This window comes from Felis catus, chromosome C2, assembly GCF_018350175.1.
Source record: "Felis catus isolate Fca126 chromosome C2, F.catus_Fca126_mat1.0, whole genome shotgun sequence".
Classification (NCBI taxonomy): domain Eukaryota; kingdom Metazoa; phylum Chordata; class Mammalia; order Carnivora; family Felidae; genus Felis; species Felis catus.
This window is the reverse complement of record NC_058376.1, coordinates 5,688,040-5,707,031: the sequence shown is the minus strand read 5'-3', so window position 1 is coordinate 5,707,031 and position 18,992 is coordinate 5,688,040. Positions and strand designations below refer to the sequence as shown.

General features: G+C 45.7%; 1 protein-coding gene across 2 annotated transcripts in view; it reads right to left on the bottom strand.

Annotated features, from left to right (window-relative positions):
- The window catches only part of DSCAM (DS cell adhesion molecule), a 706,002-nt gene that overhangs the window by 36,584 nt on the left and 650,426 nt on the right, over nucleotides 1-18,992 (bottom strand). Inside the window, exons 17-18 of one of the 2 annotated variants that reach the window (XM_045036594.1) lie at nucleotides 5,877-6,117; nucleotides 4,237-4,383 (exon numbers count right to left, since the gene is read on the bottom strand). In XM_045036594.1, the coding sequence (XP_044892529.1) occupies nucleotides 4,237-4,383; nucleotides 5,877-6,117 (388 nt within the window). Of the gene's footprint in view, nucleotides 1-4,236; nucleotides 4,384-5,876; nucleotides 6,118-18,992 lie in introns of those variants that run through there. The other variant, XM_045036595.1, reaches the window with a different exon arrangement.

The following is an 18,992-nucleotide window of genomic DNA, read 5'->3' as shown; positions in this document are numbered from 1 at the left end:
CACGTATTCTGTGATTATGAAGACCACAGAGTGTCTTCTTGTCTCTTTGGTGTTTGTCACTCAAAGGATCAAGGTTGAGCTGGACACAGGAGAAAAGCTGAATCTAAAATAGTCATGGGGTGGCCAAGGCTTGTCACGCACGTGCTGGGGCCTTTGCATGGGGGGAGGGCTGTGGGGGATGTGAGGGATGTTGGGTCACAGACCCAGCTGCAGACCTGGACACGAGCCAGAGGCCTTGAGCAGACTGTGGGCCAGCTCTCTGGCAGGATGCTTTCCTGGGGGAGAAAGTGGGCAAGGAGGGGGGTCCCCAGGAGGGGTCTTTGGCCGGGTGTCTTCTGGGGAGGTCAGCAGTGTATGCAGACCTTTTGGGGCCACGATTTGGAAGCCTCAAGAGATGGCTTACAAAGGTAAAAAGATATTTGCTCGTGCGTGGGGTTGCCGCACATTCAGAGAGTGGACAACTGTCAGGCCAGAAGGGTGAGGAAGTCTCCCCCCCGAAGGAAGGTTCTGCCTGGCGACCACCATGGCTCTTCATACTGTCCTATGCACTCGCAATGTTCATTTTCCTAAACATATCTAATAGGGGCAGTAGGATGAGGATAAACACTTCAATGCTAATGGGAAAAACATTAAGTATAGATGTCATCAAGATCTTTTCAGATTTAGGAATTTCTATGCTGTGCCAAGGATCTCTCTCTCTCTCTCTCTCTCTCTCTCTCACACACACACACACACACACACACACACGCCAGGAAAATGGGGTTTCACAGGGCTGCGTGCCAGCAGCCAGTTATGAGACCTTGTCTAAATTATTTAACCCCTGGGGTCTCTGGGTTTTTGCTTTTGTTTTTTTGCAGTTGTTATCTTTAAGAAGGACCCGGGAGTCTCTCCCTGGTGGAGAAAGCAGGCTGCAGTCATTTGCTGCGAGAGACAGAGGTGCTGATTCATCAGTGCGGCTCCTGGATGAGAGACAGTGATGGGGAAGAGGGCGGCTAAGAGGGACAAGGTGGAGGGGGTCGCCCCCATCTTTTTGAAGCAATAGTTAAAACAGAAGAATTCCATCGCTCAAGAAGCATGAGACAGATCAGAATGAACACTTGGATGTTTACTCGTATTGGGGTTCATACTGCTTTGAGGAACTGATGTATTCATGAACCAGGAATGTGACTGCGGTCAGAACCCCAGTTCAAGATCACCCCCCAGACCTTCCTAATATGTGCCACACGTGCACCTCACTCTCGATGACCGAAGGGGAAGGGCCTGGTCCTGCCTGGCAGACACTTGATCTTTAGTGGAGCTGCAGAAACTAAGGAGGACAATTATGACAAAAAGCCCAATCAAAACGGCATGCTTCATTTGCCATTCTTTTGAGCCCTTGTACTTTTTTTTTTAAGGCTTAAGGAGGATTTCTATCATCTACCTTTTACAGCCTCAGTAAGGTTATTAAAAAACAAACAGGAACTGAAGAATAACGCTCAGGTGAAATCATGACTAAAATAACATGAAATAAATACATGAAATGAATTTAGAGGTATCATTTCTACTCTAACATTTTTTTCACTTTCTGTTGGAAAACAAACTGTTTTATGTATCGATGCCCTCCCTCGTTCTCAAAGGGTTTTAAGACAAAAAACGGGGGTGGGAATAACGTTTCTGAAGTGCCGTGAACTGGCCGACCATCGACGCTAACAGCCGGATGGCACCTAAATGCCGCCTCGCTTCAGAATCCACGGTGCTGTCTGGGGGAAAGACGGAAGAGACGACAAGCGGTTCGGATTCAGACGGAAACGGGACTTCGGCGTGCACAAGTTTTCTAGCAATCTCAGATGAACGGCTTTGTGAGGTCTTGCAAAGTACTGAGCTTTCAGATGATAAGACACTCGGAAATTTCACCAACGTGGTGTGTGGCTCGCCTGTCCTATCAGATATATTAACCAGCTTTATCTGATCACGTTAACAATAACAAATGCTTTTCTGATGTACATATTTGAAAGTATTCGGGGCAATTGCTACTCACAGTGCTAGTGACAACCTGGGTCTGCCAGTCTGCGAGTGTGTGTGCCTATGAGTGTGTAGATGTATGTGTGAGTCTGTGTGCGTGAGTGTGTGGGGGTGCGTGCGAGTGTGGCTGTGGGGGTGTGGGTGAGTGGGTCCAGTCCTTTACACAGTCACGATGTCTCACGTCCGTGGGAGCCTCGGGCCGCAGCCTGAGAAGTTTTTGCAGAAGTATCAGTGATCCTGTGGAATCACCTGCTAATTCATAAATGTCACTTCTTATAAGCAGCAGGTAAGGAGTGAGTGTTCGTAGCAGGTTTATGTCTCTAAGGGTTTCTTTCTCATCTTTCGGAGATTAAGTGTAGAACTCCTACATTAGGCATTAAGCACATCGCTTTGATCTGAATACCGTGAGCCAACGTATCTTTAGGAACCGTATGCATTTCTAAGCAGTCTTTACTTAAAGCCTTTCATGTTTTTGAATATTCAAGTATTTAACGCTTAGAAGCGTCAAGTCAAAAGAACCCTCTTCACCACATTACCCTTCGTAGAGCTAAGGTGTTAATAGGCAATATTAGCGAATAGGAGCGATGTGTGAAAATACGGATGAGTCGTCACCACCGGGTTCTGGAAAACATTTCCAACAGGAAGAACAACAAAATCATTTCAGTGTCACGTTGCCTTTAGGGGAGTGCGCTCAGGGGTTCTAGCTTCACGTCATTCAAAAGGAGAACGAGAAACCACAACAACAATATACGATGATATAGTATGACACTGTCAACAAAATAGATACTTTTTACAAATATTTTTGCTCTACACTTTACCTCTATGGGATTTTAAAAGAGCTCTTTTGGGGGACAAGAGGGTGAAGTTGTCAAAGAATCATTTACGTAGTTCTGTCCCTCTGTGGAGGATGGCTGTGCATTACCGGGCTTGTGGTTCTATGTTCACTAGATTCTTCTGGGCTCACTGGTCTAGCACGAGGCCAGCACAGAGTAGATACTCAGTGTGCCTGCCTCGGATGGAGCAGGTGAATCCTTACTGAGCCCTGAGAAGCAGGTCTGATGAAGACATAAATAACTAAGGCTCCCCAAACTGCTATTTACTTAGCTTATTTATTAACATGTCTTCCTTCCTGCACTGTGGCATCAATATTAGAGCCCCCTGCGGCCTCTGAGGCCCTGTGTGCTCTGTTTAACTGGGTGGGGACAGCCACCTGCTTGGCAGAGCAGACTCGAGATATATCTGGGGGCTCTGGCTATGTTTGCCCAAACTCAGAGGCAAGCACGCACCAGGAGGCCACATGCAGTCAGAGGGGTTCAAAGAAGCCCCACACAAGGGGAGAGGCACCCCCCTGCCCTGGGACGGGAGGTGCAGGAGGAGGCTGAGACTGGACTGAAGGGGAGGGTGGGAGCGTGGGCCACACGGTCTTGGGATGCAGGCCTTAGTAGCTTCCCCGTGAGGGCTGTGGTACAGGTGTGTGTCTATCCCGCTCACGGAGAGGCGCTCAGTCTGGTTCAGCAACACCCACCCTCTGAAAGCAGGCACACCGAGAGGTACTCTCCCCAAGAAAGTTCTGGGCCCAGCCTCGCCTCTATCTGAGCAGGCTCTCATTCAGAGTCTTGCCCAAACCAACAGAAGGATTTTGTCCTGTCACTTGGAAGAAAAATAAAAACAAGCACAGAGAAACAAGAAGAACGACAGAAGAGAAACGGGAGGTGGGGAAGGAGAAGGGGAAAAAGACAGAAGGAGGTTTGGGATTAAATGGCTCCTCGTGAGGAATATTCCGGCATTCCTCCTGAGCCCTCTCCTGGGTCAGCTACAGGCACTTAAGAAGTTTCCCTGCTGAGCTCTATTGGGAATTTGGAAGAGGTCAGCCTTTTAGGATACACGTCACGTAGAACTTTCCAGATACAAATCAACATCTTGGTGCTGCATGTGGAGGCGGGGGCTTGGCATAGATACTCATCTAGGAAAATGCCTCCGTGCCTAGAGTCCCCAAATGCCACCCACTCCGTTACCTCACATCACTTTTTGAGGAGACGTGATGTTTTAAACAGCTGTGCACACCTGTGAGCGCATCAGAGGAGAGGCAAGAACAGGACGCCAGGGGGAAGGCAGACTGTGTCCACTGATAAAGATGTGCCCTCCGTAGCCTGTATCCCACATTAGGAGGAGGGCCTGCTAATCCCAGCACACATCCTTTGGGGGCAAACTCAACAGCTCTTTTAGCCCTCTTACCTCCGTCCATCAGGTTGGCCCAGTAAATGACTCTGAACCCCTGGAGAATTCCATTCAAGGCTTCCTTGGAAAGTGTGGACCAGGATATTGATATGCTTTCTGGTGATGTTGCTATGGCTTGGACATTTTCAGGGGGGTAACTGGGCACTGAAATTAAACAATTAGAATCTGTAACAACCATGGGAGGTTTAACTGGCAAAGCAATACCGAATAAGCAACATTAGTTTAACACTGCAACGTGCAAGGAAAAGAAAAAAATCGCACTCAACCCACAAAATTAAGGAAAAAAAGCCCCGAGTACCACTACCCTATGCAAATATTATAACTCCGTAAAATGTAACATAATATGAGTCTATGTCCTAACATACTTCCATAGTCTCCCTTTCTGAGTTAATGGCTTCACTTTGAAGGAGGCTGGACTGGGACTGGGGAATGGGGAATGCTTCTGATATTACTGCATGAGTAAAACACCATAGCTTGTCCGATTTATTTCCCCAACACTCTTGTAAGTGACCCTCTGTATTTAGATGCATCTGGCATGTAAAGTGGAAGCCTAGCTCTTGGCAAGTGCTACAGTGCAGACATGTAGTCATATAGCTTATTCACTGTCCCCCTCCTCCCAGGCCAGACTCCCCTTTCAAAAGTATAATATTTTGTCAGAGGAAAGAGGGAGAATGGATTAAGACAGAGGCCGGAAGGATGTCTGAGGTCTTGTTTTCTTCACATTGAGTTTATGCAAAGCTTAAATGGCCTGGCTGGGAGAAGGGACAAAGTATCAACAGAAACACACACATCGGTGCACCATGAGCATAGAAGTGAAAACCAAAAGGCATACGTAACCATGATTGCAAAGACCATGGAGTTGGAAAGAAAAATCCCGGTTTTAGGGTTCCTGGTTTTGTAAGACTTCTCTCCCTGTAAAAATGGTCGGAAGTTATGGACGCAAGTCCCCAGCGTGCGAAGTTGCCGCCTTAAAAATCTACACATAGTGTGACAATGAACCCCATGCCTTATCTCTGCCCCTAACCTTGGGCCTCTGGACACCGTTCTCTATTGCTTTTCAAGCACGACTGGAAGGCATGGGAGAAGGGTGAAGTAACTCCTCATGGTCACTAGGGGGTGCTCGGTCACCGTGAGATTTGCTCCAGGACCCTGCTCATTCCTTTCTCTGGTGCAGAGCAGTTGAAAATAGAAAGCAATCCAAAATAATAATAATAATAATAATAATAATAATAATAATAATAATAATAATATAATAAGAAGAAAAATAAGAAAAGAAAGAAAAATCCCCTTTAACATTGATTTGGAAGAAATTCTTAGAAAATCAGATTTCTACGTCCTAGTCGGTCCTAGGGAGAGCCTTGGATGCACTCGGGAAAAGCCCAATTCTCCTGCTTGGAATGATTGAGATGCTGGAGAAGAACAGATTTGGGCTCTGCAGTCAAGGGTGAGACCCAGTCCCTGCAGCCGGTGAGTGAATTAAGGCAAGTTTCCCTGGAACCCCCAGTCCCCGGCCCGGGCCTGGCACCTTTGTCACGGCAGAGCCAGCAGGAGCCAGGCTGCCGGGGGCCAGAGTGGCCACCAGACCAGAGCAGACGCTTGAGGAAGGAAAGGCCCGAGCGGCCGCCTCCAGAACCTACCATCCTCGAGGGTGGTGGTGATGATTTCCTGAGAAGAAGGTCCCGTCCCGGCCCGGTTGCAGGCCTGCACTACCAGGCCGTACTGGGTGAACTTATTGAGGTTGTCCAGGGTGTAAATCTCACTGTCCCCAGTGGTGTCGATACTGATAATGTTGAATTGGAAGTTGCCCCCGGTGCTGTACTCGCGGTAACCTATCTGGTAGCCACGGATAATCCCATTTTGCAAATGTTTCTTGGGAGCCTGAAGAGGAGAAGAAAAGAACGCACTAAGGAAAACTTGAGAAGGACAGGAGGGAAGCCCACACCCACCCGCCTCTTAGGGAAGCGGAATACAGTCGGACGGCCATGGCGATGAAGGTAGGAGGTGTCCTAACAGGAGTCGAGACAGGGATGTTTGCAGTGAGCTCATGTGCAGCCGCCCTTGGCCGCGTACTCCTCCTCGGGGGTCGGAAACACCACGTACGCATGTGGTGCCCCAGGTCCACCAGCCATCACACGGGGACACCAATCTTCACACCTTCACCCAGCAAAATCTACTGAGTAAGAGCTGCTCTGACAGGGAGCAGAAATGATTTTTTGTTTTATTTTATTAAAAAATTTTTTTTGAATGTTTATTTATTTTTGAGAGAGAGAGAGAGAGAGAGAGAGAGAGAGAGAGAGAGAGAGAGCAGGGGAGGGGCAGAGAGAGAGGGAGACACAGAATCTGAAGCAGGCTCCAGGCTCTGAGCTGTCATCACAGAGCCCGACGCGGGGCTCCAACTCACAAACCGTGAGATCGTGACCTGAGCCAGAGTCGAACCCCTAACCGACTGAGCCCCCTAGGTGCCCCCAGAAATGAGTTGTTAAAACAAGGTCGCTGCCCTCGTGGAGCTTCCACTTTAATGGAATGTTCCAGAATAAAGGTGTTTCCAGCTGAGAGCTGCATGTGAAGGGGGTCCACCAATGACAAGAAGGCAGCCTTCTTTCCTTAAGGCACAAATCGTTTTGGAATCATTTCATAGGGATGTAACCTGGGCAGGGGTGAGGCTATAGTTGGCTAGTCTCTGCTAATGACAGAGGGTCTGCTGAGTTGAAGACAGAACATGTTAGCCAACATCTTGGATTTTTAAAAGAAGCCAAACTCTTTACAATTATAAGAGCAACACAACAGTGATTTTGCAGGGAGGTTTTGCAGACTTTCAGGCAGTCAAGAGATACTTACTTGTGTGCAAGTGTACATATATGAGTATTTGTATTATGTCTGCGTGTGCATTATGTGTGAACCCAAGTGTGTATGTGAGTGTATGTGCAAGTGTGTATGTGTATTTGTGCTATGTCTGTGTGTGAGTACATGTGTGTTTGCATACGAGTGTGTGCAACTGTGTATGTGTGCATATTTGTGTTTTGTCTGGTGTGCGTGTGAGTATCTGTGTGTCTGTATTTCACTACAAACCGTGGGCTTAGAGCCCTCAGGAGCATGAGGACTTTCTCTGTCCCCCAAGTGCTGACAATCCAATTGGAGAGAGGGAGTAAACACTTAGGAAACCAGAGAGACTCTCAAGTGTCGAGTGTCCGGCCCTGGATGCGAAGGCCAGCAGGCGTCCAGAAAGCGGTGAACTCGGAGCGGTTGGAAGGGGCCGCTCCCCGTGGACTTGGAAGGGTGGCCAGGGCTCGGGCCTGGGAGGTGAGGACATACTGCCAGGTGCCTGCAGAAAGCGGCTGGGAGAGGCAGGGTGGCCGCACAGGGCAGCCAGGAATGGTGGCTAGGGAGCAGATGGGGCGGGGCTGGCTGGTGAGCTAGTCCTTCATCAAGGGCAAAGCGCGAGGCAGCAGCATCCACACAGGGAGAAGGCAGAAGGAGGTTCTGGGCAGCATTAATGAACTTCAGCAAATATTGATGAATTGCCTAATAGGCACCCTCCCAGTGGGATTAGATACCACCGGTTACGTTGGAGTGTTAGTCTGAGCTATAGAGGAGCAGTAAAATCACATCTTTTAAAGCAAGTTTCCTCATATTTGGTTTTCTTGGATTGCAGCTGTCTTCCTCAACAAGCAGTCTGATTTCAGGCAAATACGTAGATCCGACAGAGATCGACGAAACAGGCATGTAAACCAGTGCGTTCATAGTCAAGTCGGCACCGTTGGATCCTGACGAGAGATCTTTTTTATACGCACAGCTCTATGCAATCTTGTTTTTCCAGTGATGAGCTATGACCTTTCACTTTGTATGAAATCAGATCCAAAGATTTTAGATTTTGAGAATTTGATGACATGGAAATTGTTTTACCACAACCCCTGAGTGGCATTTATATCATTTCATTAATTAATGAAATTAATCTCCCTGCAAGAGTCATCTCTAAGTCAAATTTAAAACAGGTATTTCTTTTATTTCATGTAGTTTTTAAGTGTTAAATACAGCATGGGGCGTCTGGGTGGTTCAGTTGGTTAAATGTCTGACTTCGGCTCAGGTCATGATCTCACGGCTCGTGAGTTAGAGCCCCGCGTTGGGCTCTGTGCAGAGAGCTCGGAGCCTGGAGCCTGCTTCTGGTTCTGTGTCTCCCTTTCTCTCTCTGCTCCTTCCCTGCTCATGCTCTCTCTCTCTCAAAAATAAATAAACCTTAAAAAATTTTTAATGTTAAATACAGTGACCCAAATATAAATGATATATATTTTTTAAGATTAGGTTTAGACTCATTAAATATTCTAATTTTTCAAGTGACTCACTGTGTAGGTTTAAGACCCCCTCAGACACTAGGTCAGGATCCCAATACGGTGGTTACGCATCGGATCAAGAAGCGAGAGAAGGGAATAAAGGCAATTTCCATCAGAATATGTTTACACAGCACGGCAACCAATTTAGCTAAACCTTCCAGAAGTAGAGGAACCTGCTTGCTGACTTTTAGCTCCTTGGGTTTGGGAGATTAATCATGCCTGTGATCTGGCTGCATGGGTAGGGTGGAGAAATCTTCCTTTTTTCCCTCCCATGGGTAAGAGTACATTCTAACTAGCATAATTATGCTAGACATTTTTAAATCAAAGAAACATTTAACAAATCACATGAAGAGAAAGCATTGCTTGCATGCGCAAAAACAAGACAAAATTCTAACTATATCAGGCAGAGTTTATGTTTTATCATTATTTTGTATGCTGAGCAGTCAGATTTCAACTTAGGGATGTGTTTACATGAAAGAAATCCTTGGAAACACTGAAAAACTCTTACCTTTTTACAAATCCATAGAAACAGGATTTTTGTACATTCAGTATAGGAAATGTTAGGGACTGTGGTGCGCATTCCAAAGTGTTTTGAAAGTGACCCTGGAGATTCTCTCTGATTTGAATGGGCAACAGGCCAGTGGGGACAGGGGGTGTGGAACAGTGGTGGCCCCTGAATCCATTTGTCTGGCAATGAGCTTCACATCATCCCAAGGCAAGTTAGTACATAATACCCTTTACTTTCAAGTTTGTTTGCAATGATGCTTTAAACATCTGAGCCTTGGAGCATGTGTTGACCTGGGATAAAGGTAGATGTATGTAAAGAAGAAATCCTAATGTGGAAGATGGTTTCAGAACCATCAACCAGTTTGATGTTAAATAGCATCAAATTGTGATCGAAAAAAAAGTTTTCATTTGTTTAATGAAACTAAATGAATGGAGTTAACGGTGGAAGAAAGGAAAAAGAGGAAATCAGGTAGAGATCTTGAATCTGGGTTGCCGGTTACTGAAGAAGGCAAATTTCCTAAGAAACCACTTCGATCATGCCCCTTCTCTCCAAATCTCAGCTGTACCTGTAGTTGAGATTTAACAAGGATGTTTCTGGACGTTCCCTGATGACCTAGGGTTCTCTCGGGCTGCTGAACAAGCACGGAAGTTCGAACTCTCTTGCATTTTCCCATCTCATGAGCCTCTCCCTGCTGCTCCCCCGCATCAGAGACTACTCCTCTCCCTTCTCTGTCAAAACCCAACTCATTCTCCACCGCCAGCTCATCGGTTTCCTTCGACTGCCTCCATCCACGTTCTCTGTCCTTCAGCCTCTGGTTCTCTCTCCTTCAGCCATCGGCTCAGCAAGAACTGATCACTTCCATCCCCTCCTGCGGCCACCGGTCCGTATCGAATGTTGGTTTCCAAGGACTTGAATGCAAGCTCCAAGCGCACAAGGATTCCCACAAGCATGCCTGAAATCTCACCCACTCACTCGTCTAAAACGGAACTTCAGCACAGGGGACATTCTCAGAAAATGTTACGGTAGGTGCAGAAGAGAAGGGTTTTGAGCACAGATGAGGCTCAACAAAAGTGACGGGTAGGAATGACCTCAGTTGCAGGGTTATAATCTGACTGGGTCCAGGGCTAATGGGAAAGGCTTAAAGATGGACGAGATGCCCGGAATCAGGAATCACGATACAGGCCTGATCAGAGGCCTGGATGAGCCAGTACGGAAGAAGGTCTCAGGAGCACCGTGCAACTTAGATTCAAGCTGAGAGCTGGCTTCCACGTGGTCACTTAGTGTGGCAGCTCACGCATCAGGATGAGAGATCCAGGAAGGATTTGGAAGGGTCCGGCTTCATTTTCCAGGCCCCGTTAAGGCAGCAAATAGCATTCAAAGAACCAACTTATTTGGACAAAGTGATCTTTTTATTTTCCTTCTTAAAACAGGTATTCCAGAAAGTTTGCTCACTTCCTTAGCCAGCTGATGGGCTACATGTTTTCATAACAAGGATCACTTGAGGCGCCTGGGTGGCTCAGTTGGTTAAGTGGCTGATTTCAGCTCAGGTCATGATTTCACGGTCCATGGGTTTGAGCCCTGAGTTGGGCTCTCTGCACTCAGAGCCTGGAGCTCCCTTTCTCTCTCTGCTCTTCCCCCACTTGTGTTTTTTTCTCTTTCTCTCAAAAACAAACAAATAAATAAATAAGAACATTAAAAAATATACAATAAGGATCACTTAAGGCAGACTCACAGATTTAGAGCAAACCTCACCTGCCAACCAGTCCTCTTAATACATATTAAGGAAGATTCTGGAGAGTAAGTGAATGGAAAAATGAAGAAAAAAAGAACAAAGGAAGGAAGTCTAAAGTGGAGGAGGGCCCCCTTTACTCTATATTGTAGAATTCAACATTCTGAGTCCCTTTCCGCACTGGAAGATGTTGTTATTTACAGACGGCTCTGATTTACGGGGGGTTCTGTTCCTACCTTCTCTCAAACCCCTCAGAGTGTGCTACAGTTCCACGAGAAGCCCTTCTCTATTCACTATTGCGTTTCTCATGTAGGGGTTAATTATTTTTCCACGTTGAATACTACTCTTCCTTTCATTTGCCTTTGGATCCAGTAATGAGCCCGGTTTCTTTCCATGTGCCTCATTTATCTGCCATCTGGGGTACTCTGTCCCCTTTCTGGCCCTGGCATTTTCTTCCTCCTTTAGTCTCCCTAAACAGCCTTCTTTCATCCTTCTAGGCGCCCTTTCTCCAGCCTCCGATCCCCCCCTGCCAACCCCCACTTCCTTTAAGAAACTGTCTCTTTTGATCTCCATGACAACAGTAGCACCTTGTCAATGGATCTGTGTGGTTTTGCAAGTGCCAGTATTTTATGCATTCATCCAAATCAGCCTGGGAGCCGCAGTGGCAGATGTAGAGGTCTTTAAAAAGTTGGTAAAAACAGGGATGTGCAAATGCTCACAGCACCATCAAGGACGTGAGTGATGAGAACAGGCATCTCTTCTTTAGAAAACCACTAGCCGGGGCCTGTTTCTGGCACGCTCCCCTCCCCCTTCCCACCACAGGTGAATGGACTCTGCTCACTGCCAGGATTCACCTGCCGGCCAACCACGAGAGCTAAACCCTCTACCGCAGATTTCTGCATTCCAGGAACACCACATTGCTCAGGCATGTTGAGTAACTCAGGTGAAAAATGAACCGCAAATTTTCCTTTTAGATTGCTCCAAATTCACTTAAAATGAAACCTGTCCTCATTTCCCTTTATTACAGGGGTGGCGGTCTGTCTTTTCTCATGTTTGTTCATGTTATCCCTCCAGCCCCCTTCCCTGCTCCCCACCATAAATAGCAGCTACTCAGTAAGCTTGCGCAGTGAACGGATGCATTAAATAGAGCAGTACGGGCTGGTGCCTCTCCCATACAAGTGGACACCTGCAAATGAATCCGTGATTAAAGCAGAGCACTGTGCTTGTGGTGCCCAAGGTTGGCACTGGGTAGCGTGGAAGGGAAAAGAGAGAGGTGCCTTTTCCCATTGTGGGCAAAAAGGTTCCCGAGAAGGAACACTTCACCTGAGCCTAGAGGAAGACCGGCCGTTGCTGGAATGCAGTCGACCTTCCCTGCTGCACCCAGGCGAGATCACAACACATGACCCCGGAAGGAATACCTCCGAGGGACCCTTCAGGAGGGATCTGTGATGACTGTGGGGGTAGGGATGTCTGGAGTGGGGAGAAAGCTAGGGAATCCCCTCTGAATCAGAAACCCGCTGAGGTGGTGATCTGTGTTTTCACAAGCCCTTCAGGGCATCCTGATGTATGCTCAAGGCTGAGAACCACTGTTGTTGTCTTGGGGAGTCTTTACAGAGTTGAATATTGGCCTTGCTTGGGATGGACAATGTAGTTAAACAACCACTGATTCCTCAAATTTCAGGTCACTAATAACCCATTTTCCTGGTCTCTCTGTGGAACCAAAGGGAACACAAGCAAATAATGACTGTCAGACCTTCACAGTCCCGTGAGTGGCACAGTGGGGAAGGGGCTCTGCTTCACATGCGGCCTCAGTTGGAGGGGGACCACGCCTTGCTGCACAGACCCCTGGCTGAGCAGCCGCTCTGAGTAAATGGACGGTGGGTTTTGAGGAAGCGATGTCCAAGAGAAGAGGTCTGCACCTTGTCTCTGTCTGCACGAAATACGGTGTCCACGCCGTGTGTCTCCTATGAGGGATACACATGGCCACGTGACACCCTCCCCAAAAGTTACTGTCATCCAGTGGTCAGGACAGAATGAAGGGTCACATGTTGTGAAATACAAAGTGGACATGTGATCTGCCCATGAGATGTGCTTTGGAACACAGAAGCTATTCAGTTCAGGGCTGAGAAATTGACAGCGAATGACAGAACTCTGAAATACACACAGTATTGAGAGGCCAGGAACTCTGACTTGTAGCTGGTAGTTACTATTCCAGTCAGATTTGGCAGCTGGGGAAGAGGCAGGGGCCAAGCGTATGCGCAGGCTTGGAAAACACACGTAGAATTTTAGAAACAGGCTCTTACAATTTTATGGGATCAAATTGAGGTTAACTATTGCGTAACAGGACTTCATTTATTTACTTTCTAAAGTGTGGGGTGGCTCTCATTTCATTCATTCATTCACTCAGTCATTCATTCATCCAGCCAATAAACATTTGTTGAATCGCTCCTCTTGCTGGGTCCCCTCCCTTTTCGGAATGTCACTGTCCCTTCCATCCTACACTGTCTGATAACCACACACAGCATTTCTCACCAGCCAGAGAGGCTTATCCAGTGGTTTCTACCAAAGACCTAACAAAGGAATTCACAGCGCATACGCAGACCCTACTTGATTTTATATGTACTGGCTCTGAGAGCTGGTCTCCAGAATATCCCACATTTAATGTCAGGGCCTCTAGATGTCTAGATGTTTCTGAGAAACAGAGTTGGCCAGAAGAGCCAACAGAGATGACTCACAGTGTCCCAGAGTCTGCGAGTGGAGTCTGTTGGAGAGAAATGGCATGGAGAATGAAGGTGCCCAGGTTCATACGAGGGAAAGAGCAGGGATAGAGTGGGGAGGGGTGCAGGAGACATCTCCGTTGGCCACAAGGGATGTAGCCAGGGCCCAGCCAAGAAAGAATGAACCTGGAGACTGTGATGTTTGGGGAGACAGGTCCCACCTGAGTGTCTAGACATTGTGCAGGCAATGGGGATACAGAGGGAAAGGAGTTTTGGTTAGGATGTCGAAAGAGAGCGTGTACCAGTTTGTGAACATAGGGCTGGGACCCCAACTATTCAGCAATACCTGAGTCATCTCAAAGGGCTTGGGTCCTCCTATGCGGACTAGAGGGTGACAACCTGGGCTACCTTCCCTGTAGGTAATGGGAGCCCCTGGGGATGGTAGGGTGGCCAAGGAGATCTGGGGGCACAGTTGGTCCAGATCTGCTAAGCAAGTGCAAAAGGCAGTGTTTTCAAAGGTATTAGTGTCTTTGTAGAGAAATGGCCTGCCTCAACCATACGAAGAGTTGCTTCTGTCACAGTTTTTGTAACTTTTGCTATGTATTTTCTATCCAGAAGAACCAAAGAAGATCCAAACTTCAGAAGGAAGTCCTTCAGTGCTTTAAATCTTGGTTCAAAGAGCCAAGTGACAGGAAGCTTATTTGTGATGTGTTCCAATTGCATACGGCTGCTTCCCAGGCCTTGCCTTCTTCAGTAAAGCACGGTTGACAAACTATGGTCCAGGGGCCAAGTCTCTGGGCATTTCTTCCATGTGGCCCTTAGCTAAGAACGTATATACGTTTTACATTTTTACATGGCTGCCAAATTCAAAGGAGGGAGAATGTTTTGTGGCATGTGAAAATTACGTGAGCTTCAAAGGTCAGTATGTCTAAGTAAAGTTTTACTGGAGCTTGGCTGCACTCATTTGGCTGTCTGCCTCTGCCCTCCAGTGGCAGAGCTAAATGGTTAAGACAGAGGCCATAGGACTCACAAGGCTGCAAGTATTTACTCTTTGGCCCTTGACAGAAACGGCATACAGACCCCTGTGGGACACAATGTTGTGGACTGAATCAACGTGCAGGGTAGAATTCATGGGTTGCGCTGGGGTTGGAGGCGGGGCGGGGATGGGAGGTGAGCAATGGTGTGAGGAGACGCACCTCTGTGACAGGAGGGTCTGAGAGGGGCCAGGGTTTGGGCTGAGTGTTTGATGGAGTCAGTCCTCCTTCTTGCGGGGATGGCAAAGTTCTAACTGGGGTCCTATGAGAAGAGCAGCAGTGCCCGCATCAACAGTGGACTTTCGATCATGGATTTAGTATCGACCATCTACTCTTTATGTCATGGTTGAAGCATACGGCCCATTGCTTCCACAGAGCTATTAAACTTGGCTTCTTATTTGTGCTTTGGTAATGAAAGGCATTGGCCTCAACTGAAGGACCTATGGGCATGAACACTCACGAATGGGTAATGGAGGAGAAGTGTTGAGAGAGTGTTCAATAGGATAGTCTCCCCTGCCAGGAACACGCTATCCTGGACATGGGACCCCCAAGGGACCAGTCTGGTTCTCAGATGGGGGATGAGGCCGACACATGCCCAAATGCAAAGAGAGCCACAGGTCCTGTGTTGACCCTGGAGTGACCCTGTACATTCTATACCTCATACTTTCCTTCCTTGGGGATTCTGACTTCCAGAAGTCAATAATATGCCTCCTGAATTCCTCTGTTATGTATATAAAAACAGGGTTTATTTTCAACTTTAGATGGTTAACTTCCAGAAAAAACACAAAAAAATGATAATATATCTTTAAAAGGTAGAATTGTTTCATTGCCCATATTTCTGTGATTACTCAAAGCACATAGCATTTTTATCTTACATCTCAACTTAAACTTTTCAAAAGCATGTGCTAACAGGAGGAATCCATCACAAGAATTGAAAGAACGTAAAACTAGTTTTCAAAGAGATTTCTACAAAGAGGAGCTGGCTTTAAAAAAAATTATACGAGATAGAGTTGATTGGTTCCATCTCACTGCATTTAGTTAAATGCATTTGAAGTGGTGAAATGAATCTGAAAGCATACATTGTGTTTTTCTGTTTGCTTTCATGTTATCCTGAACATAGAATGTGGAAACTGGATACAGGACAGTCTCCTACAGCAATTGGCTCATGCTGTCCTGGCCAGAGTTCTTCCTGAAACAGACCACAAAGAACTTTGTCCAGCCTGGTTTTAAATGATAAAAGCAGCATCATATTTCTTCCTTTGCCTTAAGAGATATGTCCAGGACATTACAGGTGTCGTCTGATGTCTGTGCAATTCTTGGTCGGACATGTGTTCCTTTATTTGTTTGATTTTTTCATTCTAACATAGGTGCCCCATTTATTAACTTAACTACCTTATTTGATTTCTTTGATAAGATGAGAAATGTCATCAGCAAGATGGCTTAATGACTGCTCTCTAGGAAAATCAGGCAAATAAAATGGTGTATCTTCATTCACTCACTTGATGGGTGCCAATTGGTTTTATGATGGTTAGAACCATACTCACTGCAGCTTGATCTGATATGTTCTCTGTTAAAAGCAGAGTTAGTATTTTATGAGAACCAGTAAAACTAAACACGAGGCAATCTTATGAATATTTTTCTTAAAGTTACTACCTAGTCATTCATTATTAGATTATTTAAAAAAAAATTTTGTTTTCAACGTTTTTATTTATTTTTGGGACAGAGAGAGACAGAGCATGAACGGGGGAGGGGCAGAGAGAGAGGGAGACACAGAATCGGAAACAGGCTCCAGGCTCCGAGCCATCAGCCCAGAGCCTGACGCGGGGCTCAAACTCACGGACCGTGAGATCATGACCTGGCTGAAGTCGGACGCTTAACCGACTGCGCCACCCAGGCGCCCCTCATTATTAGATTATTTAAAATAAAATTTTTATTTATTTGTTGTTGCTGTTGTTTTTTGGGTTTTTTTTTTTGTTTTTGTTTTGCTTTTTGTTTTTTTTGTGTTTGTTTTTTTTTGGTAAGGCAAATTTCACAATATTTATATTTACTGGGATGTATTGTTAGCAGAATGGGCTATGCTACCCCGAGGCACCTGGGGGCCAGCATCCTGCATAGGGATCAAAATTGAGGCTGTCATTCAAGGGTTCAACCTGCATATTCTAAAGTGTCATCATGTCTTTTATCCTCTCTGTTATCAAGTCAGTACTGACAGATGAGTAGGGAAGATAATACTTATAAACATGTCCATTCGTTTATGATAAAATAAGAAAAACTCTCTGAATGGAACGAGTGTAAAGGGTTTGAGTTTCAGCAAAGACAAAGTTAGTTGCTTGAGGTCATTTTTATTAGGTGTGGTCATGGGAGTAATATGTGATTTTCCTGAAGTCTAATCTATTACTTTTTAAATGATATCCAAGTATTCTTATTATATGCAATTTACTTGTAGAGACATTTAACTTATGTTAATCCTCCTTGATGCATGACGAAATGTCGTCAAGTGATATTTTTGCATATACTCTTAATTTTTCACTAGAAGTAGTATATATTCATACACATATGTCCCTGTAAAATTTCATAGCTAAAATTATGCATAGTGTACTTAATAGGCAATTAAGTAATTTTTAATATTATTCACTCATAAGCAATTTTTATCCTAATGTCCCATCTTAGTTATTTTATTTTAATTTTTTTTTAGAGAGAGAAATAGAGAGCATGGGTGGGGGAGGGGCAGAGGGAGAGAGACGGAATCTTAAACAGGCCCCATGCTCAGCAAGGAGTCTGATACGAGGCTCGATCTCCTGACTCTGGGATCATGACCTAAGCCAAAATCAAGAGTCAGACGCTCAACCGACTGAGCCACCCAGGTGCTCCCCACCTTTTCTCCCCTAATGTCCCACCTTTACAACCTAATTCGCTTGTAAAATATGATGTTGCTGTGTTAGACAAAGAAAGACCTGTAGCTGGTCATCAATAAATGTCCAGAACGCTCTTTTAGCTCTAACTTTGTGATTGTTATCATTATTCTTATTTGCATTTTTGATAATGTTCTCTATGAAGCCAAAAATACCATCTCCGCCTCCTAACACTCTTCGCTAGCAGTTTATCACCTAACATCTCTGAAACAGAACAATGAAAGTGCCTCTGACGTCTTGTATTGTGTCACGTTCATCCAGCCTCAGTGTGAAACTTACAGAACAAGCCATCTGAAAGGATTGCCAGCTGGTGAATGGAGATGGCCTTGATCCTAGTCCTTAGTCCAAGCTCAATTTGTGTCCTGTCAGGGTCAATTAACTGGAGCCGTACAATGGGATGTCCCTCCTATGCTGAGTTCCAGCCAATCTCTCCAGCATGCCTGGTGTCAGACCTGGACCCACACTCCTGGCCACTAAGCAGCCTTTGGAAAGCTGGCCAGCACCTTTTTGCTGCACTTGGGGGCTGGGAACCAAGAGAATTGCCTGCTTAGGTTGGGAGGTCAGCCAGGACCCTTGGGCGGTCTGGATCAAGGCTCTCTCTGGGACAGAGAACTAGGGTCAGTGGTGAAGGCCAATCACACAGCTAAACCAGGAAGGCTAACCCAAGGGGTAGATGGAGAGAGATGCCAAATACATGCCAAATGAAGCAAATAAGCAATGGACGGGGTTGTTAAAGGGATTTGTGTATGTTATACATGTACAAAAAAGTAAGATGTGAACACAGTAAAAAAAAAAAAGGTTTCCAAAAACAAGGTACTTCCTCTTGATATGAATATTTAAACATGAATGCAAGCAATAGAAATTGTTCATGTGTTCATTTAACACATATTTAAATATAATTCTACGGGGGATACAGTGAACAAACAAAAACAAGACAAGATATGCCCTCTATCCTCCCAGAGCGACTCAACTGTAAGAAGCTGAGAGAGAATACTTCTAGGCTATGTGGATGCCCAAAAGGTTTTTAAATCAGCTTGGATTTTTCTTCTCTTACTATAGGGGAAAGAGCCTGGCTTGTTAATATGAGAAGGGCTGATAGTTACTTAACTATTTGTAACACATGTTGGTCATCGGGATTTTTAATAAAGCTGCTGTAAATCCAACTCTAGAACAAATTGATTAAGAAATGTAAATTCTGTAATTTTTCATAGCCTGAGGATTAAAGTGAGAAGCAAGAAATGAAGTAAAATTAATTTCAAGGCAACCCTTTTCAATTTCAACTGATGTTGGAAAAAGGGGTGTTGACTTACTGGTCCAGTTACGCTAAGGTTCAAGTTTACAGTTGGAAAGAAAGAGGGAGAAGGTAAAAGTTACATTTTTCTTCTCTCCTCTAACACTAATGTCGGGTGAAATTTATAACATGAGGTTGGAAGGAACAGGACAAGAAACTAATATTTGTTGAACTTCACTTGGGCCCAAGCTGCAATCTTGGCATTTCAAGTACCTTAGCTTTTCGGTTGCTTAG